A 24,098-nucleotide genomic window follows, 5' to 3' on the forward strand; every position below is an offset into this window, starting at 1 on the left:
GAATTTACAAGAACAAAAACAAAAGGCAACGTGCACTCAGCTATTAATTGTCTATATGGAAATAAAAATGTAGCCTAATGCAGTAGTTCTGCAGTAAATGTGCTTTCAGTTAGGTTAAAACTTTTGCTTGAGACAATGTGAGCTGAGTTAACTACCTAGTAATTGCAAGGACAAAATTTGAGAAACCTCTGTTTAAATACAATATAAAAAAAATACAATACAAAAACAATACACTTAAAAAGAAAAGATTTGAATTTCAAATGATCTGTTGTGAAAGTTTAATAGACATACTTTAAGCAATGTTTTTCACCTTTGCGTGTCTCTTCTGCCATACTTGAGCTCCACTAGATGGCACTGCAATTACAGGTTTCACTGACAAGAAACTATTAACAGCTCTACAAGAAGGCTTGAAAGAAGTACCAAAAATGACAAGGAACAGTGACAGCCACGGGATTTTACATTTACATGACTGACATTTTAGTATAAATTATTGCTGATCTGAAAAAATCAAATTCTCCATAGTTGTTGAAAAACCAAGGCATTAGACCCCTTTGCTTTGTTACAACACCTCCCAACATTCTTATCTTTTTAACCACTAAAGGCAAAAATAAAACTCAGGATCTTCTACGGGTGTAACTTAGAAAGGACTTTCTACTTACAACAAACAACGCAAACTTCACTTATAATGAATTACACTTTTAATTCATTGTAAGTATTACTCAATGGTCACATTTTCCTAGTGGACAGTGGATCATGACCTAAAGCTTTGAAACGCAGCACTGATTCCAGACACCTTATGGCAACATCATCATCCTCTGGATCAAACTTATTTGCAAACAGGTGGTGTTGTTTCAGGAGCCATGGGAGGTCACCCGCTCCATACACACAAACAGATCTTCTGTAAACACCAGTGCATGGGTAATATGGGGCTCCCTTATTCATATCTCCTGCTAAATACGACCACTTCACTGCCCGAGCCAAAGCTAGCATGTCTGACATGTCATACTTCCCATTTTGGGGCATTGACCCAGGAACAGAGGGCATCCTCTGCAGGGTGGCCCACAAGTGCTCATCAGGGCTGTATGTGTCCTTCTCCCACTCCAGAAACTTCTGAACCTCTCTGTCCTCCATCACATGTTCCACAAAAGCTCTTGTGACCACAAAGTAGGCATTTCCTGAGAACATGGGGATGCTGATTGGTGGGTCACTTTTCCTCACATTTGTGTTGATAACACTCTTTGTGATATTGTGGTGATACTGCCAACGACCTTTCTTGTAGCCAGAATTCACCTCGGACTCCATGCTGTTCCTCCCATTGAGAAGCTTCAGTGCCCTCACCATCTCTCTGTTTGTTTTGATGGGGAAGTCTGTCCCACAGGTGTTAAGCAGGTACCTCCAGTTGATGTGAGTATTTAGCAGATCTTTCATGCAATTCAGATCTGCCTGTACTCTGAACCACGAGGCATATACCACTCTTTCTAATTTACTGGCTACAAACACATTAGGAAAGCATGAAGCAATCGCAGCCACAGCCTTCATGAATGATGCAGAGGAGTTCTGGTCCACGTGTACACAGTAAATGTTCTGAGGAGCATAAACAGCTCGTAGAAGCCGCTCAAACATCTCAATGTTGTCATGGATCACCATGGAGTATGCAATGGGGAAATCTTTCTCTTCCTCACTGAGAGGAGCTGTGATGAAACCTCTTTTTTCAATGTAAGCCTGACAGTTCACTGTTGCATTAATGTAGAAGTCCTCAGAAAAAACATTCTTCTTTTTCCTGGATGACAGAAGCCTTTCTAATTCACCTTCCTTACCTTTCACATCACCAGTGATAATAGTCGAACAACCAGGCAGATCAGCTGAGAACTGAGGAGGTATTTGCAGATCAGACGGTGACTGTTCAGAGCCAAATCTCCAAAGAGCAAAAGAAAAGAACAAAACCATCAAGGTAAGAAAAAGATTTCTTAACATACGACCCTTTGTAAAATACATATCCTTGTTTGAAAGGGACTGCCACACAGGTGACTTTGTCTTCAGTGCAGGTTACAATTCGACTAAATGGTGAGAGGCTGCACCGTGGGGAGGTGTGTCAAGCTAAGGCGGAGACAATAAAAACATTACCTGGGAGGTTATGCGTATTACATCTATTTCTTTTGTCCCCATGATAGATCAGAGAAAACCGACTCATAGTGTATTAAAACATCTATATTTCTTTTTATTCAATCATCTTCCGGAAGAGAGAGACCCCTGCACAGCCCAAACGCCAGTTGCAGGATCTCTAACATTAGAATCATAAACTATGTCTCATATATTATTTTGGTACTTTACACGTCACACAGTTTCGATACCAACATTCCTCATATGGCAAAGTTCCACTTTTCTGTGTCTTATCTATTAATATGCCTGTGCACTAAAACTTCCTGTGCAGCTTGCAATAACTTCCCCTTTCTAAGGTCTGTCTGAACTTAGTTTCACTCTGTCTGTTGCTCATACTCTACAAAAAACATGCAGTTTCTTGTCAGCCTGTGACCTAGTCTCAAAGCTGGCCTTCTTTTCTACATAAAACAATCTAATGAGCAGATACGCATTAAAAAATATCTCTCTATTTCTTACAGCATCAGTAGTGCTGATGTCACTGATACACCAGTGCAAATTCAAACAGATGATATTTTCAGGATGATAGTTTATAACACGCTGGTGTGTTTCAAGGTGTACTGATAGCATCAATTAGAAAAGATTTTATTTCTATTTACAATAAATCATGCAAGTTTCACTTACAAATTTAATATCAGGTTGAAAAAAATATATACATTCACACAAACTTGTAACTTTTCAGACATTACTCACGTGGTCTAAGAAATGGTAATATACTGTACAGATACGGGCACCTCATATAGGAAATATTCACCTTAAGTCGAAAGAAACCTACCAAAACAAATTAACTCTTCATTCTCTTTTGATCATTAACCATTTTAACTTTGAATACTTGTCCGTCTTGATACTGTGCATCCATGATACATACCTCAGTTAGGGTGAGCTCTAGATGCATCTGAGGCATTAACATTTTGATCATAAAATTAAAAAAAAAAACTCAAGAAAACAATGGCACAGTAACAACCACAGGCTTTTACATATTACATGACTGATATTTTAGTCGATGTTTCTCAATAGCTCAGTTATTTATGCTGCATGGCTTTTGGACCCTTGCTTCATGTAACTCCATTTCTCTGCCTTCCTGTTTCCTCGTCACCTCACTAAAGGCAATGAAAAAATTCTTAATATAAATCTTTATAATAATTTATTTAAATCTCAAAAACTACATATCAATGCCATGATATTTACTTAAATAACTCGAATATCACAAATTACACTTTTAAATCATTGTAAGTATTACTCTGTGCCTGGGTCCTCGTCACAAAACATGACATCACTGTGATAATGTTATGTTGGTTTTGCAGATTCTGCATAGCAGGTTTAATATAGGGGGAAAACAACTTCCAGATTGTGTGAGTAAAATCAGGTTTTTTCTCTTTGTCAGTTTAACAGTTTCTGTTGTGCCTGTCACTGTTCCCTGTCTGTCTTCTTACCCCGTTCTTCCTGACCTTGTACTTTCTCCTCATGTTCCCCTCTTTCCTCTCTCCCTCTTTGGACTGACAATCTTACACAAATAGATTATAAACAATTAGATGAAAAATTAAATTAATATGAAACAAATACTGTAGATCATTGGTTAAATGATCACCAAGCAATATTTGTTTGTGCAGACCTGCCATAACTGTGGGGGACTAGCCCAACCGGAATAGTATGGTGGGGGGAGTTTTGTTCTTCCGGTGCGGTCTGTGTGTTTTGTCATGTGCTGGAGTACGCATTAAAAGTTTTACAGCGGACTACTAACAAAAAGTCCTAACCAAACCACATGCATATCTAATAAAAGATATAAATATTGAAACACTGATCGAACATTATTGCTGATTCACGGATCATTTGATTTTACAAGTTTACCTGAATGTGGCTCCTTTTTTTGAAAAAAACTTTCTTATATCCATTGTGAACCTGGCTGTCTCTCTGTACACACAAACACTGATTCAGTAAGGACATCTCCTGGTTTCATCTTCATGTTTCCCTCTCCCCACATACACAAACCGATATCATGACCAGCAGCTTTTACAGCTGTGGCTCCACCGAACATCAGCTGATACTAGAAATTAATATTAAATAAATGCTAACAACAGCCGTTGTTCAGCGTGACCTCCGCTGGTCTCAGCAGGTTTCCCCAATCTTATAAACAGTACATTGCATAATGACTGCAATTAGCACCACTGAAGGAACAATGGGCTGGGAGGGCAGTTCCTTGATTATTAATATGCGATGAGTTTATACGATTCGGGAAAACCTGCAGTCAGAGGGTCAGAGATTTCTGGTCCACGTGTACACAGTAAATGTTCTGAGGAGCATAAACAGCTCGTAGAAGCCGCTCAAACATCTCAATGTTGTCATGGATCACCATGGAGTATGCAATGGGGAAATCTTTCTCTTCCTCACTGAGAGGAGCTGTGATGAAACCTCTTTTTTCAATGTAAGCCTGACAGTTCACTGTTGCATTAATGTAGAAGTCCTCAGAAAAAACATTCTTCTTTTTCTTGGATGACAGAAGCCTTCCTAATTCACCTTCCTTACCTTTCACATCACCAGTGATAATAGTCGAACAACCAGGCAGATCAGCTGAGAACTGAGGAAGTATTTGCAGATCAGACGATGACTGTTCAGAGCCAAATGTCCAAAGAGCAAAAGAAAAGAACAAAACCATCAAGATAAGAAAAAGATTTCTTAACATACGACCCTTTGTAAAATACATATCCTTGTTTGAAAGGGACTGCCACACAGGTGACTTTGTCTTCAGTGCAGGTTACAGTTTGACGAAATGGTGAGAGGCTGCACTGTTTCATTACATAAAGAAGTATCTAAAACTAAGGTGTGGAAAACCTAAAAAAAAATCCGAGACCGTTTTTGCCTGTTGCATAGTTGAGCATCAACACTACTAATGCCACTGACAGAGTAGTGTTAAATGCAATCAGATAACATTACCAAGAAGAGCGAGTATAATGAAGTTGTTTGTTTCAGGATCTTCTACGGGTGTAACTTAGAAAGGACTTTCTACTTACAACAAACAACGCAAACTTCACTTATAATGAATTACACTTTTAATTCATTGTAAGTTTTACTCAATGGTCACATTTTCCTAGTGGACAGTGGGTCATGGCCTAAAGCTTTGAAACGCAGCACTGATTCCAGACACCTTATGGCAACATCATCATCCTCTGGATCAAACTTATTTGCAAACAGGTGGTGTTGTTTCAGGAGCCATGGGAGGTCACCCGCTCCATACACACAAACAGATCTTCTATAAACACCAGTGCATGGGTAATATGGGGCTCCCTTATTCATATCTCCTGCTAAATACGACCACTTCACTGCCCGAGCCAAAGCTAGCATGTCTGACATGTCATACTTCCCATTTTGGGGCATTGACCCAGGAACAGAGGGCATCCTCTGCAGGGTGGCCCACAAGTGCTCATCAGGGCTGTATGTGTCCTTCTCCCACTCCAGAAACTTCTGAACCTCTCTGTCCTCCATCACATGTTCCACAAAAGCTCTTGTGACCACAAAGTAGGCATTTCCTGAGAACATGGGGATGCTGATTGGTGGGTCACTTTTCCTCACATTTGTGTTGATAACACTCTTTGTGATATTGTGGTGATACTGCCAACGACCTTTCTTGTAGCCAGAAGTCACCTCGGACTCCATGCTGTTCCTCCCATTGAGAAGCTTCAGTGCCCTCACCATCTCTCTGTTTGTTTTGATGGGGAAGTCTGTCCCACAGGTGTTAAGCAGGTACCTCCAGTTGATGTGAGTATTTAGCAGATCTTTCATGCAATTCAGATCTGCCTGTACTCTGAACCACGAGGCATATACCACTCTTTCTAATTTACTGGCTACAAACACATTAGGAAAGCATGAAGCAATCGCAGCCACAGCCTTCTTGAATGTTGCAGAGGATTTCTGGTCCACGTGTACACAGTAAATGTTCTGAGGAGCATAAATAGCTCGTAGAAGCCGCTCAAACATCTCAATCTTGTCATGGATCACCATGGAGTATGCAATGGGGAAATCTTTCTCTTCCTCACTGAGAGGAGCTGTGATGAAACCTCTTTCTTCAATGTAAACTTGACAGTTCACTGTTGCGTTAATGTAGAAGTCCTCAGAAAAAACATTCTTCTTTTTCTTGGATGACAGAAGCCCTTCTAATTCACATTGCTTGCCTCCAGGGATAAGAGCCAACTTACCAGGCAAATCAGCTGAGAACTGAGGAAGTATTTGCAGATCAGACGATGACTGTTCAGAGCCAAATCTCCAAAGAGCAAAAGAAAAGAACAAAACCATCAAGGTAAGAAAAAGATTTCTTAACATACGACCCTTTGTAAAATACATATCCTTGTTTGAAAGGGACTGCCACACAGGTGACTTTGTCTTCAGTGCAGGTTACAGCTCGACTAAATGGTGAGAGGCTGCACTGTTTCATTACATAAGGAAATATGTAAAACTAAGGTGTGGAAAACCGAAAAACATTCCTGGAATATTTTACAGTTTGCAGAATTGTATTCAACTCTACTGATGCCACTGATAGACCAGATGACACTGATAACATTACCAGGATGACAGGGTTTAAGGCAGTTGTTTCAAGGCATTCAAACGATGTAAATTAGAAAAGATTTTCTCTTTCCAACAAACAAGTTTAACTTACAGTATATGACCAATTCACTGTTTCACAAGCACGACTTTAATATCAAGTTGAAAAAAAAACCCCATATACATTTACACAAACGTGTATGATCTGTACTGTTTCACGTGTCTAAGAATTTCCATTATACAGATACAGGCACTTCATAGAATAAATATTCACCTGAAGTCAAAAGAAACATACCAAAGAAAATTACTGCTGCGTTCTCTTTTACACATTAACTATTTTAATTTTGACTACGTGTCCGTCTTGATACTGAGCATCCCGAAACATTCCTCAATTACTCTGAGCTCTAAATGCATCTAAGAATGACTAAAACGGATGTTTCATTACATAAGGAAGTCTGTAAATCTAAGGTGTGGAAAACCTAAAAAATATCCGAGACCATTTTTGCCTGTTGCATAGTTGAGCATCAACACTACTAATGCCGCTTTTAGAGTAGTGTTAAATGCAATCAGATAACATTACCAAGAAGAGCGAGTATAATGAAGTTGTTTGTTTCAGGATCTTCTACGGGTGTAACTTAGAAAGGACTTTCTACTTACAACAAACAACGCAAACTTCACTTATAATGAATTACACTTTTAATTCATTGTAAGTTTTACTCAATGGTCACATTTTCCTAGTGGACAGTGGGTCATGGCCTAAAGCTTTGAAACGCAGCACTGATTCCAGACACCTTATGGCAACATCATCATCCTCTGGATCAAACTTATTTGCAAACAGGTGGTGTTGTTTCAGGAGCCATGGGAGGTCACCCGCTCCATACACACAAACAGATCTTCTGTAAACACCAGTGCATGGGTAATATGGGGCTCCCTTATTCATATCTCCTGCTAAATACGACCACTTCACTGCCCGAGCCAAAGCTAGCATGTCTGACATGTCATACTTCCCATTTTGGGGCATTGACCCAGGAACAGAGGGCATCCTCTGCAGGGTGGCCCACAAGTGCTCATCAGGGCTGTATGTGTCCTTCTCCCACTCCAGAAACTTCTGAACCTCTCTGTCCTCCATCACATGTTCCACAAAAGCTCTTGTGACCACAAAGTAGGCATTTCCTGAGAACATGGGGATGCTGATTGGTGGGTCACTTTTCCTCACATTTGTGTTGATAACACTCTTTGTGATATTGTGGTGATACTGCCAACGACCTTTCTTGTAGCCAGAAGTCACCTCGGACTCCATGCTGTTCCTCCCATTGAGAAGCTTCAGTGCCCTCACCATCTCTCTGTTTGTTTTGATGGGGAAGTCTGTCCCACAGGTGTTAAGCAGGTACCTCCAGTTGATGTGAGTATTTAGCAGATCTTTCATGCAATTCAGATCTGCCTGTACTCTGAACCACGAGGCATATACCACTCTTTCTAATTTACTGGCTACAAACACATTAGGAAAGCATGAAGCAATCGCAGCCACAGCCTTCTTGAATGATGCAGAGGAGTTCTGGTCCACGTGTACACAGTAAATGTTCTGAGGAGCATAAACAGCTCGTAGAAGCCGCTCAAACATCTCAATCTTGTCATGAATCACCATGGAGTATGCAATGGGGAAATCTTTCTCTTCCTCACTGAGAGGAGCTGTGATGAAACCTCTTTCTTCAACGTAAACTTGACAGTTGACTGTTGCATTAATGTAGAAGTCCTCAGAAAAAACATTCTTCTTTTTCTTGGATGACAGAAGCCTTTCTAATTCACCTTCCTTACCTTTCACATCACCAGTGATAATAGTCGAACAACCAGGCAGATCAGCTGAGAACTGAGGAGGTATTTGCAGATCAGACGATGACTGTTCAGAGCCAAATCTCCAAAGAGCAAAAGAAAGGAACAAAACCATCAAGGTAAGAAAAAGATTTCTTAACATACGACCCTTTGTAAAATACATATCCTTGTTTGAAAGGGACTGCCACACAGGTGACTTTGTCTTCAGTGCAGGTTACAGCTCGACTAAATGGTGAGAGGCTGCACTGTTTCATTACATAAGGAAATATGTAAAACTAAGGTGTGGAAAACCGAAAAACATTCCTGGAATATTTTACAGTTTGCAGAATTGTATTCAACTCTACTGATGCCACTGATAGACCAGATGACACTGATAACATTACCAGGATGACAGGGTTTAAGGCAGTTGTTTCAAGGCATTCAAACGATGTAAATTAGAAAAGATTTTCTCTTTCCAACAAACAAGTTTAACTTACAGTATATGACCAATTCACTGTTTCACAAGCACGACTTTAATATCAAGTTGAAAAAAAACCCCATATACATTTACACAAACGTGTATGATCTGTACTGTTTCACGTGTCTAAGAATTTCCATTATACAGATACAGGCACTTCATAGAATAAATATTCACCTGAAGTCAAAAGAAACATACCAAAGAAAATTACTGCTGCATTCTCTTTAACACATTAACTATTTTAACTTTGACTACGTGTCCGTCTTGATAATGAGCATCCCGAAACATTCCTCAATTACTCTGAGCTCTAAATGCATCTAAGAATGACTAAAACGGATGTTCTCATCCACATCCTGGTCTGCATCTGTGTCCTGCTCGTGGATGAAGCTGTAACGCCGATAAACGGATCCACCTTTGCTGGTGTACACCACATCTACCTCATCTCCGCTATCTGGCTCGGGCACGCCGTGGGGCATGTTAATGTTCGCACTACCACTCAATCTCTCATAGCTTCGTTTCCAACAAAGCCTCTTCCTAGCATGGGCTTTAACCAAGACAAATACAGCCAGAGTCAAACCAATTGCCAGCAGCAGAGCAATAGGCAAGGCAGCCGAGGTGTGCTTCAGAGTTCTGGAGGACAAACTCATATCGGTTTCCTGGATGTCTCCTGATTTAGGCTGGGGGGCCTCCACACACAGTGCTAGAAAAAACACAAAATTCCTTTAGTAAACTGTCACATCTATACACTTTTCTTTCGCTTATGAAAGACAGCATCACTACCTGAGCGGCTGTCACAAACACAGCAATTGGTGTAATTGCCTCCAGTCTGACAGCATGGAGCACAACGGTTCTCCACAGCATGAAGAGCAGAGTCAGTGTGACAAGTCAGACAGTGGTCAGGTCCGGGGCCGTAGCAATGCCTGCATGACTTGTTGCAAGGCTTGCATGTTTCCTACAATCGAACAGTTAGATACAGACATTAGATAAAAGGTTATGCCAGAGGTTATATTATGCTCTGAAGAGAATGGAAGGCAAATAGCCCAGCCTGTTTCACCACTATCAGTTCTAACCTGACAATTCAGTATGTCAGTATTACTCACTGTTAATCCTGTTTTACTACATCCTGGTTTTGAGAGGATGTCTATGTACTTTCTTTTGTGTACTGTCACAAGCTAGTAGGCATACAGCAAACATCCGTGGTAGCTCGCTTACGAATATATGTGGCAGCCAAACTAAAATATTAATTTGGATCAGTGTTTTTTATTATTTCACTCATTTACGGTGGTGTGATCAATTAGTGTCTGTAGGCAGATTCTATGCTATCAATTTAAGCGAGAACACCTGCCATTTGCCTTTAAATACAATGGTTATGATACATAGAGTAGTACAATGACAAGACGATCATTAAATCATAACTAGGGCTGTGCGATATGACCAAAATCTCATATCCCGATATAAGAATTCTATCGTCTGATAATGATATAAATCACAAAACTGTAACATTTTCTGTAAATTCTGTGAATCTCGGGCAGCTCGACTTGCGGGAAGTGTTTCCAGCTGGGCGTCATGTAGCTGGAGTCGAGTGTTTTAACCGATGCATGAAACGATACATTTTTAGACATAAATTGTAATGCCCGCCGTTTTCTTTGTGAGTATTTATTACACGGCATGCTGCGGGGAAAGCCTGTTCTAACGTTTGAGTCTTTTAGCACCTGGCGGCTCTTTTTTTACTTCTCATCCGTAAATAATCTGCTCTTTCACGTGATTCAATTTATTTTGAAAAGTCTCAACAGGATCTTGAGCTTTATTGTGAAAGGTTTATGTGGAACATAAACAAGCGGACACGCGATGGTGTTACCGTTGTTGTTGCTAACCACAAAGCATAAAACAGGCGCTTGTCCATCTGTAGTGTGGTTATATTGAATATAAGAGAAATAGAGAACTTTAAGAAATTAATATAGCCACTACAGTGACCATCAAAACGATGAAAAATATTGCCGTAAACAGTTTATTTTGTGACACCACGAAACAAACAATAGCATAAAATGAAACGATAGACGTTTTTATATCGTCATCCAATATATATCGTCATATCGAACAGCCCTAATCATAACCCACCTTTTCAGAAAAGTACAGTCCCTCCTTACAGCGTGGATAGCACACTTTGTCCTGTAGCATGCTGCCCCAGTCACAAGTCAAGCAGCCCTGAGGAGAGGCATCTGCAAACACACATACAGGCACTGAGCAGATACCTAATGAGAAAGTGAATCCACGATATTGACAGTTTGGAAATATAAAGTACAGTCAGAAATTATTCAAGCCCCAGTTCAGGGTCAAAGGTGGTGGTGGTGGCAACCCAGTTCATCACACTGTGAGAACAAGCCAGAGTAACTGGAGAGACCCATGCAGACATCCACATATAGAAGGACTCTAGACTGGATTCAAATCCAGGACCCTGTGAGGTAACAGTCTTACCCAGCATACCACCATTTAGTATCCGAAAACCATTTACAGTCAACAGTCAGTCTACAAAATAAAAAATAAAGTAACAATTGAGGGTTTTTTCCCCCCCATTTAATACTACTGAATGAAGCTGTGCTGCTAGATACTGTACCCAGATCACTGGAGTGCTGCTATAATGCATATTCTATTTGTCCCATGTCACCACAGGTTCTCTGGAGGTCACCAGGTTCCTAACCACCTTTAGTACCACGATCTTGCTCTCATGATTCCTCAGTTTGGGAATCGTTTGTCTACAGGAAGAGTGCTTGTTGCTCCAAATGTGCTCCCTGTAAGAATATGGATCTGTGCCTCCACACAGTCATGTCTACAAGCACTTTAGGGAGGGCTTTTGAGTTCCTTTTGCTTCCCCTTTGATTTTGTTTTCATGTGCCAATCAAGGTACAGAAACATCTCAAAGATGATTAAGAGAAAGAGAGACTCCTGAGTTAAAATGAAAGCAAATGGTCTAAATAGTTACATCAGTGTTACATTTCAGAAGGAATTTTATTTTTCTGTTTGCTGAACTGAAATTAAATGATTAGAACAAAAAGCTGTATGTAACACAGTAAAATAAATAACATGTAAAAAACATGCCTGAATGCTTAAAAATGGGTTTCTGTTGACTCACTGGTTTGACATTTCACCTCTACCTACCTATGCATGTCTGACAACTGATATGACATTTTTTGCAGATGTCGTTAGACTGATAGAAGCGGTGTGGGCAGCGTTCGACACACAGCTTGGTGCCTTTCAGCTCCAGCAGAGGAGGGGAACATGCCCTGCAAGACTCGGGCCCCGGTCCTGTACACAGCTCACAGGACTGGTGACATTTATGACACTGGGAGCCCTCCCTGTAATACCTGAAGAAATGCATAAAAAAATGGGTTAAAACATTTCCTTCATGTTTGTCAAATATGTAACTGATAAAAAAAAAAAAAAAGCTTTAAGAAAAAGTTACTTTGCTGCTGAAGAAGGAGAAACCACGTTACACCCTTTCTTCCTAAGAAACTTTGGTTCACTTCCAAAACAAATACTGTATTATCTCTAGTTTGGGGTCACTGAAGCATAAAGGTCTGTTTGCAGAAATTGTTTGTCTACTTGAGGTAAACATTTCACAAATAGTAACAGAGCTTTCTACCCAGTGGGACAATGGGTGACACAGAGCTGAAGGAGCCGCAGATATCCTGGAGAACACGTAAGGCAATCTCTTGGTGATGCACTAGTGCAAGAGGAACACACGTGGTCACAAGGCAAACAGAGTCCCAACATCTTTCCATCAGCTTCCTGCCTTGTGGTATACGTGCCATCAGGACACATATTAACACATGTGCTGTCTGGAAAAAAAGCATACAGCAACAGAGTTAGCACCTTAACTTGGTGGCGTACTCACTTCAGAGAAGCAACCAGTACAACTGCATAAATCTGTTTAACCTGAAATTGTCAAATAGTCTTACAAAAGCCATTATTATGAAGCCAGCTGTGAGAGCACTAAATGCAAAAGCAAAGTCTATAACTTGGGCCAAAAATTTCATTAGTGATTAAAATGAGAAAAGGCTTTTTCAAACACCTGTAGAGCTAACAGTTAAAAGATAAATGATTCAGATTTGTTTTGTCTTTGCATGATAAATCAACTTTAAAACAATCAGTTTTGTGCTGATTTTCATTTATACCACAAATCACCTCTGTGTCTGCACATAAACCTGTTGAAAATGCTCACTGTAAAGATATCTGGGGACAGCACAGGTCTGGCATTCATCGTTGCCTGGCCCCTCACACGAAAGACAGTGTCGGTGGCAACCCTTGCAGGTGAACTGGTCGTTGTGTAGGTAGGTCCCCGGTGGGCAGGCCGTATCACCCGTCACACCACACAGTAACGTGTTTGGATCCAACACGAGTCCTCTCTCGCACTGGGTGCACTCGTTGGCGTCCGGCCCGGTGCAGCTAAGGCAAGTCTGGTGGCACTCTAAATACAACCAAGCAAAGCAGATTGCAACACCTTCATGTCACATTACCACATTTACACAAGAGGGTACAATAATCATGTTTTAGAGGTGAATGGATTTCATTTTAAGCAAATAGCTTATTTCATTATCACTCAGTTGTGAGTTTAGTAATTGCTTTTGGCCATTGCATTAACCTCCCTTTGTTACACATTTTCTGTTTTATTTTATTTTTAACGCTTATTCAAGCTTTAACATTATTCAAGGTAATTAGTATGGAAAAGAAAGTCTAATAGAAGGTGTGAGGAAAAAATTGGATGATCTCGCTTTCAAGGTTTTTTCTTTGTGTACTTGGTGTGGACTTCTAGTGCACGCTTTATAGACTGTTCTGTGTGAGTGCCATTCTAACCACTCCATGGACCTCAAGCACAGCGCAAACATTTAACTTTCTGAGTCTAGCTAACCTAACTTTCATGTCTGTGGACATTAGTGTGTGTGGAGTCCACAGTGTTCAAACCTCAAGGCGGCACATGTGCATTTTGGGTTTTTTTATTATACTTTTACAGAGCTTGCACCTTAAATTTGTCTGATTCTCTGTGGTGAGCTTTACTATATTACGCTGAGCTGTCTAAGGGAGAGAAACTTTAGCATCTCCACTGTGCTACGTGGTGTTGTCACCACTGGCCCAACTCTGGCATATTTGGCTCCTGGTGAGTTTATCCTCTTCCCCAAAATGAAAGACAAGTTGAAGGGTCACACTTCTAACGTTGTGGAGGAGATCCAGAACCGATTGCTGATATACAAATTCAAGTGGTGAGAATAGGAGCTGTATAGTGAAAAAATCAGCAGTTCCGCTGAAACGAATGTGGTGCTGCAAGCTGATCTATTTTACATTATGATCTAATTTATACAGTAGTATAGGTACGACTGTATAAACACTACAGTATAGTATAGATACTATAATACTGCAGGACTGGGAGTAAACTGCTTTTAAAAAGTCTGTGCCAGATTTTTTCCGAAACATTGCCTCCAGCACATGAAATAAACACTAAAACTAATACAAACTAAACTAAAAGGCAACATTTTCAAACAGTAAAACCAAAACTGAAAATAGCAAACCCACTCTGGAAACTAAATGAAACTCTGAAATCAAAGAATCAAATAAAAATGAATCAGAAAATACAATAATAATAACTCTGGGCTTCTTTTACATCAATTCCCTAAAAACTATGACATGGAAAGGGTCAGTTTGATCAATTACCCAGAGTATTATGCATGATTATTGCAACACATCTACATGTTAATTTATCCAACTACCGTACTTATTCAAAGGGATATCCCAACTCTATATTACACAGATGCAAGTCCTGTGAGTCAAAGTACTTTCAGCAACACATTGTGAAAAAACATTAGAGAATATTACTTGTGGGGTTATCTTAACATTATCTTAAAAGTTCTGGTGGTGCCAGTAGTACCCCTCAGGCTCCTAGTAGATGCACCTATGGTATAAATGTGAAAATCCTATGTTGCTTTGTTCTGAAGTTATCACATTCACAAGATCTTCTGACCTTGAGGTCGAGGTCGCCGAGATTTGAAGTTTTCTGAAATTTTTAGTTAATAATTAATTAATTAAATAATAATAATAATTAAATAATTAATAATTTTATCAATTTAAAAGTCTTAGGTGGTTTCCTTCTCGAGTTATCACATTCATAAACTTGAGTGTTCGTGCCAGCCACCCGCTCCGCAAGGTGACAACCACACCCCATCAGCCTTTTACGGCTGAGGGATAAAAACAAATAACTTTGCAACACTGCAGAATTCCTGCTACTAGGAAGGTCAAATCCAAAACTCGAACAGAGGTAATATCATTGGATTTAAATGAAATGAAATTTGACAGTTGCATTTCATAGTTGCTACAGTTTCAATTTCTAAAATTTCAATTTCATCAAAATTGAATAAATATTAAAATGATTAAATGATTAAAGTGTATTTTAATCATTTTGACATCTGAATTTATGGTCTTTGAACTGACGTAGTAGCATCATGAAAACTAGAAAGAATTCTCGCTGTAGAACGGTGAAGCCGTAACAAGAAAACTCCACATATTTGGTGTTTAAAACCAAATCAAATCTGTGAATCCAGGTGCTCACCTTGACACTCCATAGCTGCAGTCTCATAGTAAGTACCAGCGGGGCAGTCCTTTGAGCATACACCTTTATAGAGCTTGGGGCTGTAGGTTGAGCAGGTCTCACAATCATCTGCTGAAGGCCCTGAACAGCTGCCACACGTAGGGTGGCACTGACCGCAGCGGCCCTCCTCCATGTCCTCATAATAGCCCACAGGACAACTAGCCTTACACTCACCGTTCAGCATCAAGTAGAGGAAACTGCACCCTGGAGGGGTGAAAAATTTATAACACAAATCTCTCACCTGTATCGAACATTATATCTTTTAAATCTGCTGACTGTGCTAATAACTCACGGAAGCAGGTCCTGTCATCTGAGCAAACTTCACAGTGGGGAGGACATCGTCTGCAGGTACCATCATCTGCAGGATACATTCCCAGCGAACAGTTGAGTCTACACATGCCACTCTCCAGGTAGTAGCCGTCAGCACAGGACAGACACTGGGATTTGATGTCATCACAGGTGAGACAGGAGCTATCACAGGCTTCACACGACCCCTCTGCTGTCTCAAAGAAACCTCTAAAGAAAAACAAAACAAAAATAACCCCAATACGGTTGGGAGAAAACAAAAGAGAAGCGAAGCACGAAGAAGATCGTGTCATCATTGCATAGCTCCGTGTTTGTTTCACCGCTTATCAAACTGCTTACTCTGGGCAATTGGACCAGCACCGGCCTTGGTGGAGAAAAAGTTTATCGGTGCCTTTGGAACAGCTGATGCAGTTATCACTGGTGTCCACACAGGCCTCACAGCTGGGAGAGCAGTCCTCACACAGCTGAGTGGCAGAGTTCGCATATGAGCCAGGTGGACACTGCTCTACGCAGGAACTGTCCTGGTCCAGGAAATATCCTGTGAAGCACAAATACACACACATCCACACTCGCACGATTGGCATCAAGAATTAACATCGCGATTAAGATAGTTTACTCTGAAAAGCTAAAAGCAGTAAATATTACCTTTAAAACAAGAAGAACAATCCAGTGCCTGTGGGCCAAAACAGGTCTTACAGGAAACATTGCACGTGTGACATTCACCATATTTCCCTGGATGGAAAAGAATATACATACAGCACACAGCTTGTTTTAACCATCCCCACCACAAGAGGGAACCATAACAAGATTTAGTGTCTCAGGCACAAATAGACTGTATAAGAAAGGGCTCTGGGCAGAAATAAACAGAAATGATTGATAATCAGGAGCTTTTGGACTATTGCATTCTGTATTCAAAAGCAAACATTAAGAAAAGGTATTGCTCTAAAACCATTCATGTTCAGTGTTGCCTAAGGATAAAACAGGCACTAGTGTTTTTAAAAAAAAACAAAAAAAACACTAAATTGCAAATGCGCAATAACAGCTCTTGGCTCAAAGTGACAGCACTGGTCAGTTTTACAGATATGTGAATGACACCTGTGTTAAAATTGAAACCTAAGAAGTAGAATGTTTTAAATGAAGCTGTTTCCTTACAATAGCAGTATATAGCTTGGAAAAATACTTGATGGCTGAATGCGAACTGCTCCTGACGAAGCTGGCTTATCCACACGCGTAAGCAAATAATGAAACCAATGATGTGGAAATTAAAACAATCGACTTATTAACCGTATATGGCTGATAACAAGAACAATGGAGTATTGTATCCAAGTGCTGGTGACACAGACACAAAAGAGAAGGGGCTAGAGAGGTAGATGCTTGAGGCAGATGACCCCAGAGGTCCTTCAGCAGGGTTCAAGCTTGTGGGCTCAGCAGCAAGTATCAACTTCCTAAAGTGTCCTTGAGCAAGACGATGAATCCCTCCACATTTCTGGGACAGTGTACTGACCTCCAGTGTCACCCAAAGGAGAAAAGCAATCATTTCCACCCGAGATTCAGAGAAGTATCGTGTTACGAGTGTTATCTGCGATTCAGCTATGACCTGATATGTCATTCTGTCCTTTTGTTCGTAAATTTGTAAATCTGTAATTTACCTGGATTACAGTGGATCACATAAAACTTCTTTTTTAACCAGCCTAAGTCAGCTTTCACCGTGCTTCCTCTACTTACCATCAAAATACTGTCCCTGTGGGCAGTTAATGTGAGGACACTGTCCATGTACAGGAAAATTCCCACCAGGACAAAGGTCGCAGTCTGTTGCACGAGGTCCGTGGCATGTCTGGCACGAGCTGTGGCAAGACTGACAGCGCCACCCGCTGGAGTCGCTGAAGGTTTGCTGAGGACACTTTTTAATGCATTGTCCCTCTGACACAGACACAGAAGCACAGAGAGGGACTAATGTTATTACGACATTATTCCATTACAGCATTTCTTCTATACTGACAATCTTAAAAACATGGATGCTATAGCAGACAAAAGCACTTCTCTACATGTTCTCTTCTACTTTTTTCTGTAGAAATAAGTCAAGAGAAACCATAAGAAGTTACTTTGATTTGTAAAAACACTATTTATTCTTTAAATGGTGCTGATAAACTTATTCTCATAAGTGAGCTGTTCACTGCTGCGTAAATCCTTCTCCTTTGCCCTTATAGGATCACTCTCTCTCCAAATTCCATCTGACTGCCCAGGCACAAAACAATGACCTAGATTTTTTTTTTTTTTTTAAACTGGACCTTGTAGCTGGAGAAGGTGGAGGCCGATTAGTGCAGCAGTGGGCTCGCCAACCTTTCTTTACTATAGTTTTGTTTCCAGGCTTTATTTACAGTCTCCAACCTTTTTCTCCCACGCCTACAGAACACAAAAACACAATCCCTTCTTCTTTGTTTGCATAAATCATACATTTGCATATCTTATGTTACAGATTTGCTTAAATGAACATGTTTTGCAAGCCAAATTAAGACTCAGAGTGCTTTCATTTGTCTTTGGTTAGTCTCAAAAACAACGTGATTAAAGAATATATTGAATATACTCTTTTAGTATGGTATGGAACATCTGCATCATTTAGTATACTGATAGTAAGGAAAGCATAGATATATGATTGTTATTTGCTTCTACCGTTGAGGAAGTAACCAGGCTGGCAGGCAAAGCAGTGCGTGTTATTCCTGCAGTCTTCACATGGTGCTGGGCAGGAGAGACAGACACGCCTGCCTCTGTCCTCATAGGTGCTCTGAGGACAATGTCTGCGACACTGGTGCCTGAAACTGTAGAGAAAGGTTCATTGAAAATCTTCCATTAGTTTCTTTAACTTGTTTGCACGTGGTGAGCAATAAGAATCCCTGGCAATTAGCAAAGTATTTTTCCTCAGTAGAACTTTTAATAGGTCAGTGACTGCATTACTTGAACTCCCTGCCACAGCTATTAAATGAAAGTAGACTCTGTTTTGCAAAGCAAACATGCTGAACAGAACTATTGTGATATCAAAAAAGCCGATGAAAAGCACCATGATCTGATGGCAGCAGAAACACAAGGTATACCGCACACAAGTGGTAATCCCAACATGCATTGTGTCAGTAAGCCGCACACCTGTAGATGAATTGTTGACTTCAGAGCACTCCTCTCCCAACTCATGCAGTTTAGACGAACAACAGTAAGGACAGGAAGCACAATGTAGGCTGGCTTTCTTCAAGCATATTGTGGTTCTACTTTCTTCTTAAGGCGAAAAGATAATTGGTGTTTTATTTGTAGCCCGCAGGTATGGGGTGATTTCTGTCATTAACCTATCCTATCAGTCCTTCGGGGCTTAACTGTCTTATTAAACATGAGACAGCTGCCCCAGAAACGAGCTTTAAAAAAAGTGAAGATTTGATTTGCAAAGATGTCACGCTAAAACATTAAAGAAAGAGGGACTTAGCCAAGCAGCAAATAAGCCACTAACATATGTGATGCAGCATCTTGTGTAGCCTATTCCACCACCTTCCTACATAAGGGAACCTGACCAGTGACAGCCCAACCTGCCCTTCCTACTGCGTTGCCGTGGATCTGGTGCTAAGATGTGGGGGTTGTTTGAAGAGGAACAGCTGGAGGCGCCACGATGCATCCATCAAGTGGTTCACAATAGCAGCTGGTACAAACCAGGCCCCATTTCTTGCCAGGAAAAACTACTCTGCTTTAAAATCTGCAGGATGTTTAAGAATCCCCCTGTGCAAACACCAGGCTATCCATTCCAGAAGAGCACATTTGCATTTCCAACGCAACTTCTGTTTAGGTCTTTTACTCCTGGACTTTGTTAGTAAGGAAGAAAATATACTGCAGGTAGTCTCAGAAAAGAGAAAGCCCCGGGAAATGAAGGATTTAAATTATAGTGAGAATGAATCACAGCAATTTTTGGTTTTGCTGCACTTCTTTGGTTCCTTGGGGAGGAAAGTAAATGCCAATAAATACCAAACATCCATCATGCTGTGATTTCTTTTAAAAGGCGGCGTTTAATGCAAGAGTAACACTGGACTCACTGATTCATGGTTATGCCAAAGCTGTCGAACTTTAACATTTTTCACTACCAGCAAAATCTCAAAAGGAGGAATTTCTTTTAGTGCTCGAAACTGTCACAATCTGTCGCAGTGTGGCTGTTTTTCCAATTTATAATAGCTCCCTGCTGGATTATATTTATTTTATTTTTGTCTGCTACACATGTAGATATATAATAGCTATAACAACATAAAATGCTAAGATGAACAGTCATATTGAATCTCTAAAACCATACTTTTAAAGAAAACTACACAAGCAGATGCAGAAAAATAGACTATCCCAATAAACCTGTGTAGCATCCACAAAAGCAGGTGCTGTATTTTCTTGCAGCTCTTCCATCTCTACTTGTTTTTCTCTACTCCTTACACATAAGAACACTTTGTTAAGTCTCTTCTGAGCTCAAAACCAAGGCTCAGGTAACAGCGTATGATTCTGAATGGAAGGTAACCTGATTCACACGATTCCAGGAGGCCTAAACTCGAGGGAGGAGTGCACAATTGGGGGGTCTGTTCTGGCTCTATAACTTGTGTTACACACTGCGTCCAATTGATAAGCTGGTGTAAACAGGAATATAGATGCAATTTTCTGTAGAGGCAAGAAAGCTAAGCATATTCTGATAAGCAATTTGTGAAATGGTTGGCCATATAATGCCTCACAGTGCATGTAGATTTACAAGACCCGTTTTTTGTTGTTGTTGTTTTTTTTCCTGCAAAGCAATACCATTGAATGTAAAAAACAATTACAGGGTCATTGTGAGGTTAATTGCTTCTTGGCAGCATATTTAATCTCCATAAAAAAAGAAAAACTGTTTGAAAAATCATAAAGCATAGCATGCAAAAGCATAACTGTTCCATGCCGGATAAACAAATAACTAAGTCGAGTTTTCTCATTTTACTATTTGCAACATTTCAGACCTTTTGAACTCAAATTTATAAGCGTAAACTGATTAACTAATTTTAAAACTGTTAAAAATCAGAAAAGAAATTACAAAAAATAATGATTTCAATTTTTTGTGTTTTTTACTAATAATTACTAATATTCAAACTAATAGAAAATACCTGTCAAATCCATAAACAATGAAAAGATAATTGCCAATTGACGCTGTTGTCTGTGGATGATTTCAGAGCAGAACAGGAGGAAAACACAGTTATCAAAATATAATAATAAGGTAAGAAAAAAAACACTCACAGAAAGTAACCTTCAACACAGCTGCTACAGATCTCTGGGTCTTCTGGGAACAGAGGAGAAAAGGTGATTAATTAGCATTCATAGGGAGAAACAAACTGCATTGTGCTCCTTTATCAGCGTTTTAATATACATCGCTAAACAGTAATGGTGTGTGGGCCTCATACAGAAAGCATGTTTACCTGTGTAACATGTTTTGCAGCCAATTTCACAGTCAATGCACTCTCCTGTATCAGGGTCCTGCACCTGCCCTGAAACACAGAGGTCCAGAATACTGAATGCCTCTCTGTTAGGCAAAGATATCGCCTCCACAAAAACTCTGTTTTGCACTTACCTATGCCACAGAGTGCTGTTTGGCAGACCCCATTGTGAAGTTTGTAATGTCCTCGACACTTGGCACATATGTTGCCATCTGTGCACAGTTCACAATTGGCTATGCAGGGCAGACAGGCATAGTGACCCCTGTCAGGATAGAATCCCCGTGGGCAGTGTGTCCGACAGCGACCTTGGTGGAGGAAACGTTCCTGTCCGTCTTCATCTGAGGAGGAAGAGGAGGTCACGGAGGAGCTGTTAGCATACTCTATTTTCCCTTATCATAAAAATGCTGTTTGCCGTATTCTGAGAGTGAAAAACATTCAGATTCTCCTAATAAATACAGAGGTAAGCTTTAATCTTTTCTTCATCTGACAGCCAGTCGGATGAAGGAAAGTTAAAAAGACACTGCAACTGTGTAAAAGTAAGTGCCTAATGAAAGATGAGGATTGCTGAGGGAATCTGTGGCAACTGCTGGGAGGTGCTGGATTCAGAGATTTCACATGCATATTTAATAAAAACAGAGAATAGCGGCAGGTGAATGGAAGGCATAAAGATCATTATAAACTGACTGCAGACTGACTGCAGACAGCAACAGTGCCAGATCACTTGTGGACTGATGCTCCAACTAATATAAACACTGGCAATTAGCGGGAGACCAGAGATCAGAGCTGTAAGCAGAGACAGCCTTGTGTTGGCCCTCATGATTAATGCTCTGCCACCTGCCACTAGCCTAGCAAGGCACCTGTGGCACCTGAGGCATCTCTGAGATCAGCCGAGTTACAGCATTGTCTCATCTGCTCAGCGCCACACAGAAGACGTGTGAGACAGGGAGGAGAGCGGCTGCAAGCTGCTGCCTCTCTTATCCTTCCACTTCCCTCAATCACAGCATGATCAGAAAAATATGGCACATGACAACCAAGCATAGGTCCACCCAGCAACAATGTATAGTAAGAGAATCAGTAGTGTGTGTTCAAGGGAGGGAGAGTGTGAGGGAAGGAGGGACAGAGTTGCAGCTTTTGCAGGTTGAGCCTAGTCAACAGCAACAGCACTACTTCCAGCTCTTCCAGATATTTTTTCCCTGTTCTGATTAACAAAGGCCTCTTTCTGACACGATCACATTACACCGTGAAAACTCGGGTGAAAAACGATCATACATTCATACATTCAACCCTTCCCTATTTCAGAGGTAGCCAGCAAGTCCTACAGCCAGCCTCTCTGATTGTTTAACAAGAGTAAATGGTAAACCAGAGCTGAATGCTCCTCATCGAACAAAAGCCTTTTTTAAAGAGCTGGGTAATCATTAAATAGACTAGTAAAAAAAAAAAAAAAAAAAAAAAAAAAAAAACTGGATTACTGAGTCGTCAACAGGTCTTTGTCATAATCTGGTATAGGTGTGGTAAAATAATAACAAATTATAATAAAATCCTTTAAAAAAAAACAATTATATGAACAATGGCATGCAAATTTAGTGCTCTCATGTCCTCATTTCATAGGTACTGTGTTGGATCTTTTTGCCAATGATGATGAAAACTTAAGTTATTGTCACATAAGATACACGACTTTAAAAAAATCCGTGGGTATATCAAATGCACTGCAAGCTAGTGTGTGTGGAAAATGTAATGGATATTTAATAAAAATCGCCTTTTTTTCATTTGAGAAAGCCATCAACAACAGCCCTATATTCACCGCGTTATACGTGCTAAGAAAATCCTACTCACAAACTCCACAGGTAGTGCATTCAAACAGCTCGTGTCCGTAGCACTCGGAGCAGGTGGGATGACACAGGACACACTGGTTCTTCAGCATAAACTGGCCACTCGGACAGGGCGACGAGGGTTTACATCCAGTAAATCCAACGCAGAAGACCAGGAGAATGACAAACGCGACGGAAGACCTCATGGCTGTGCCCGAGGACTTTCGGTTGAAAGTGAGAAAGACGGCAAACAGTGAGGACTGTCTCCAAAGACGCAGTGTCCGTGCGGCAGGTAAAGCTGGCGGATCGATATGGGGACTCGGTGTGAGGCACCAGCCCAGAGATAACTTGCTGGACCAGTTCAAGTGAAACACTGGACAATGAGAATGGACCGCGGTGAGCATTTAGTCAACGAGCCAAAGAAAATGAGAAAACACCCAGTCTCTGTGAGTCACGATAGATAGATAGATAGATAAATGATTTCCCCAGCACTGGAATGTAGATCCCAAACCAAACGTCTACCTGTTAGGTACGTCTATTAAAATAACACCATGAAATACTGTTGGAGAATTTGTTTCTTGTAGAAACTCGAGATTTTGCCTGTGTATGACAGAACTTTAAAGAAAAATGAAAAAAAAAAAGATAAAAAAAAAAAAAAGATTTCCTAACCTATTGTCTAACCCATTAGCCCAGAGGTCTACTTCACCACCACCATCGTCACCTAATTTGACATCAGTAATAAACATTATGTAGACTGATCCCCCTTTTTCTATCTTATTTTTTGTTTTAAAGTAATTAAAACATAACATTTAGAAGCCTTGTGAAATGTATGGCAGATTTATATATCCACGGGTGTTCCTAATAAAGGGGTAAATGAGTGCAGCAGTCTTCAGTGTGCTTTTAATCTC

General features: G+C 40.4%; 5 protein-coding genes across 8 annotated transcripts in view; 1 reads left to right on the top strand and 4 right to left on the bottom strand.

The window, feature by feature from the left end:
* Nucleotides 1-519: 519 nt before the first annotated feature.
* LOC146664890 (beta-1,3-galactosyl-O-glycosyl-glycoprotein beta-1,6-N-acetylglucosaminyltransferase 3-like) lies at nt 520-2,034 on the bottom strand. Its single transcript, XM_085412233.1, has one exon. It carries the CDS (start codon nt 1,993-1,995, stop codon nt 727-729), a length of 1,269 nt encoding a protein of 422 aa, XP_085268359.1. The 5' UTR covers nt 1,996-2,034; the 3' UTR covers nt 520-726.
* Nucleotides 2,035-5,053: 3,019 nt separating this feature from the next.
* LOC146664891 (beta-1,3-galactosyl-O-glycosyl-glycoprotein beta-1,6-N-acetylglucosaminyltransferase 3-like) lies at nt 5,054-6,500 on the bottom strand. The gene has a single exon (XM_085412242.1). The coding sequence runs from the start codon at nt 6,490-6,492 to the stop codon at nt 5,233-5,235; it is 1,260 nt and encodes a 419-aa protein (XP_085268368.1). The 5' UTR covers nt 6,493-6,500; the 3' UTR covers nt 5,054-5,232.
* A 902-nt stretch (nt 6,501-7,402) lies between these two features.
* LOC146664892 (beta-1,3-galactosyl-O-glycosyl-glycoprotein beta-1,6-N-acetylglucosaminyltransferase 3-like) lies at nt 7,403-8,868 on the bottom strand. The gene has a single exon (XM_085412241.1). It carries the CDS (start codon nt 8,681-8,683, stop codon nt 7,415-7,417), a length of 1,269 nt encoding a protein of 422 aa, XP_085268367.1. The 5' UTR covers nt 8,684-8,868; the 3' UTR covers nt 7,403-7,414.
* Nucleotides 8,869-9,009: 141 nt separating this feature from the next.
* Nucleotides 9,010-23,627, bottom strand: LOC146664893 (uncharacterized). 2 transcript variants are annotated; one of them, XM_085412235.1, is made up of 16 exons: nt 23,216-23,627; nt 21,517-21,720; nt 21,365-21,433; nt 21,186-21,225; nt 18,588-18,733; nt 17,643-17,837; nt 16,563-16,649; nt 16,257-16,455; nt 15,904-16,127; nt 15,573-15,815; nt 13,197-13,442; nt 12,618-12,813; nt 12,134-12,339; nt 11,096-11,196; nt 9,758-9,929; nt 9,010-9,677 (listed from the first exon to the last, which is right to left on the bottom strand). In XM_085412235.1, the coding sequence occupies exons 1-16, from the start codon at nt 23,592-23,594 to the stop codon at nt 9,295-9,297; spliced, it is 3,090 nt and encodes a 1,029-aa protein (XP_085268361.1). In that variant the 5' UTR covers nt 23,595-23,627; the 3' UTR covers nt 9,010-9,294. The 2 variants fall into 2 exon arrangements, with proteins under 2 accessions (XP_085268361.1, XP_085268360.1); XM_085412234.1 differs by having other exon boundaries at nt 21,186-21,228; nt 23,216-23,625.
* Nucleotides 23,451-24,098, top strand: part of otud7a (OTU deubiquitinase 7A) — a 45,945-nt gene continuing 45,297 nt past the window's right edge. For 2 of the 3 annotated variants that reach the window (XM_085412236.1, XM_085412240.1), the window contains exon 1: nt 23,589-23,719. The gene's annotated coding sequence lies outside the window, so the exon portion shown is untranslated. The other variant, XM_085412237.1, reaches the window with a different exon arrangement.

The sequence above is a fragment of the Rhamphochromis longiceps genome, linkage group LG7 (assembly GCF_057381845.1).
Source record: "Rhamphochromis longiceps isolate RC_006_pf linkage group LG7, R_longiceps_female_GT1.1, whole genome shotgun sequence".
Taxonomy (NCBI): Eukaryota; Metazoa; Chordata; class Actinopteri; order Cichliformes; family Cichlidae; genus Rhamphochromis; species Rhamphochromis longiceps.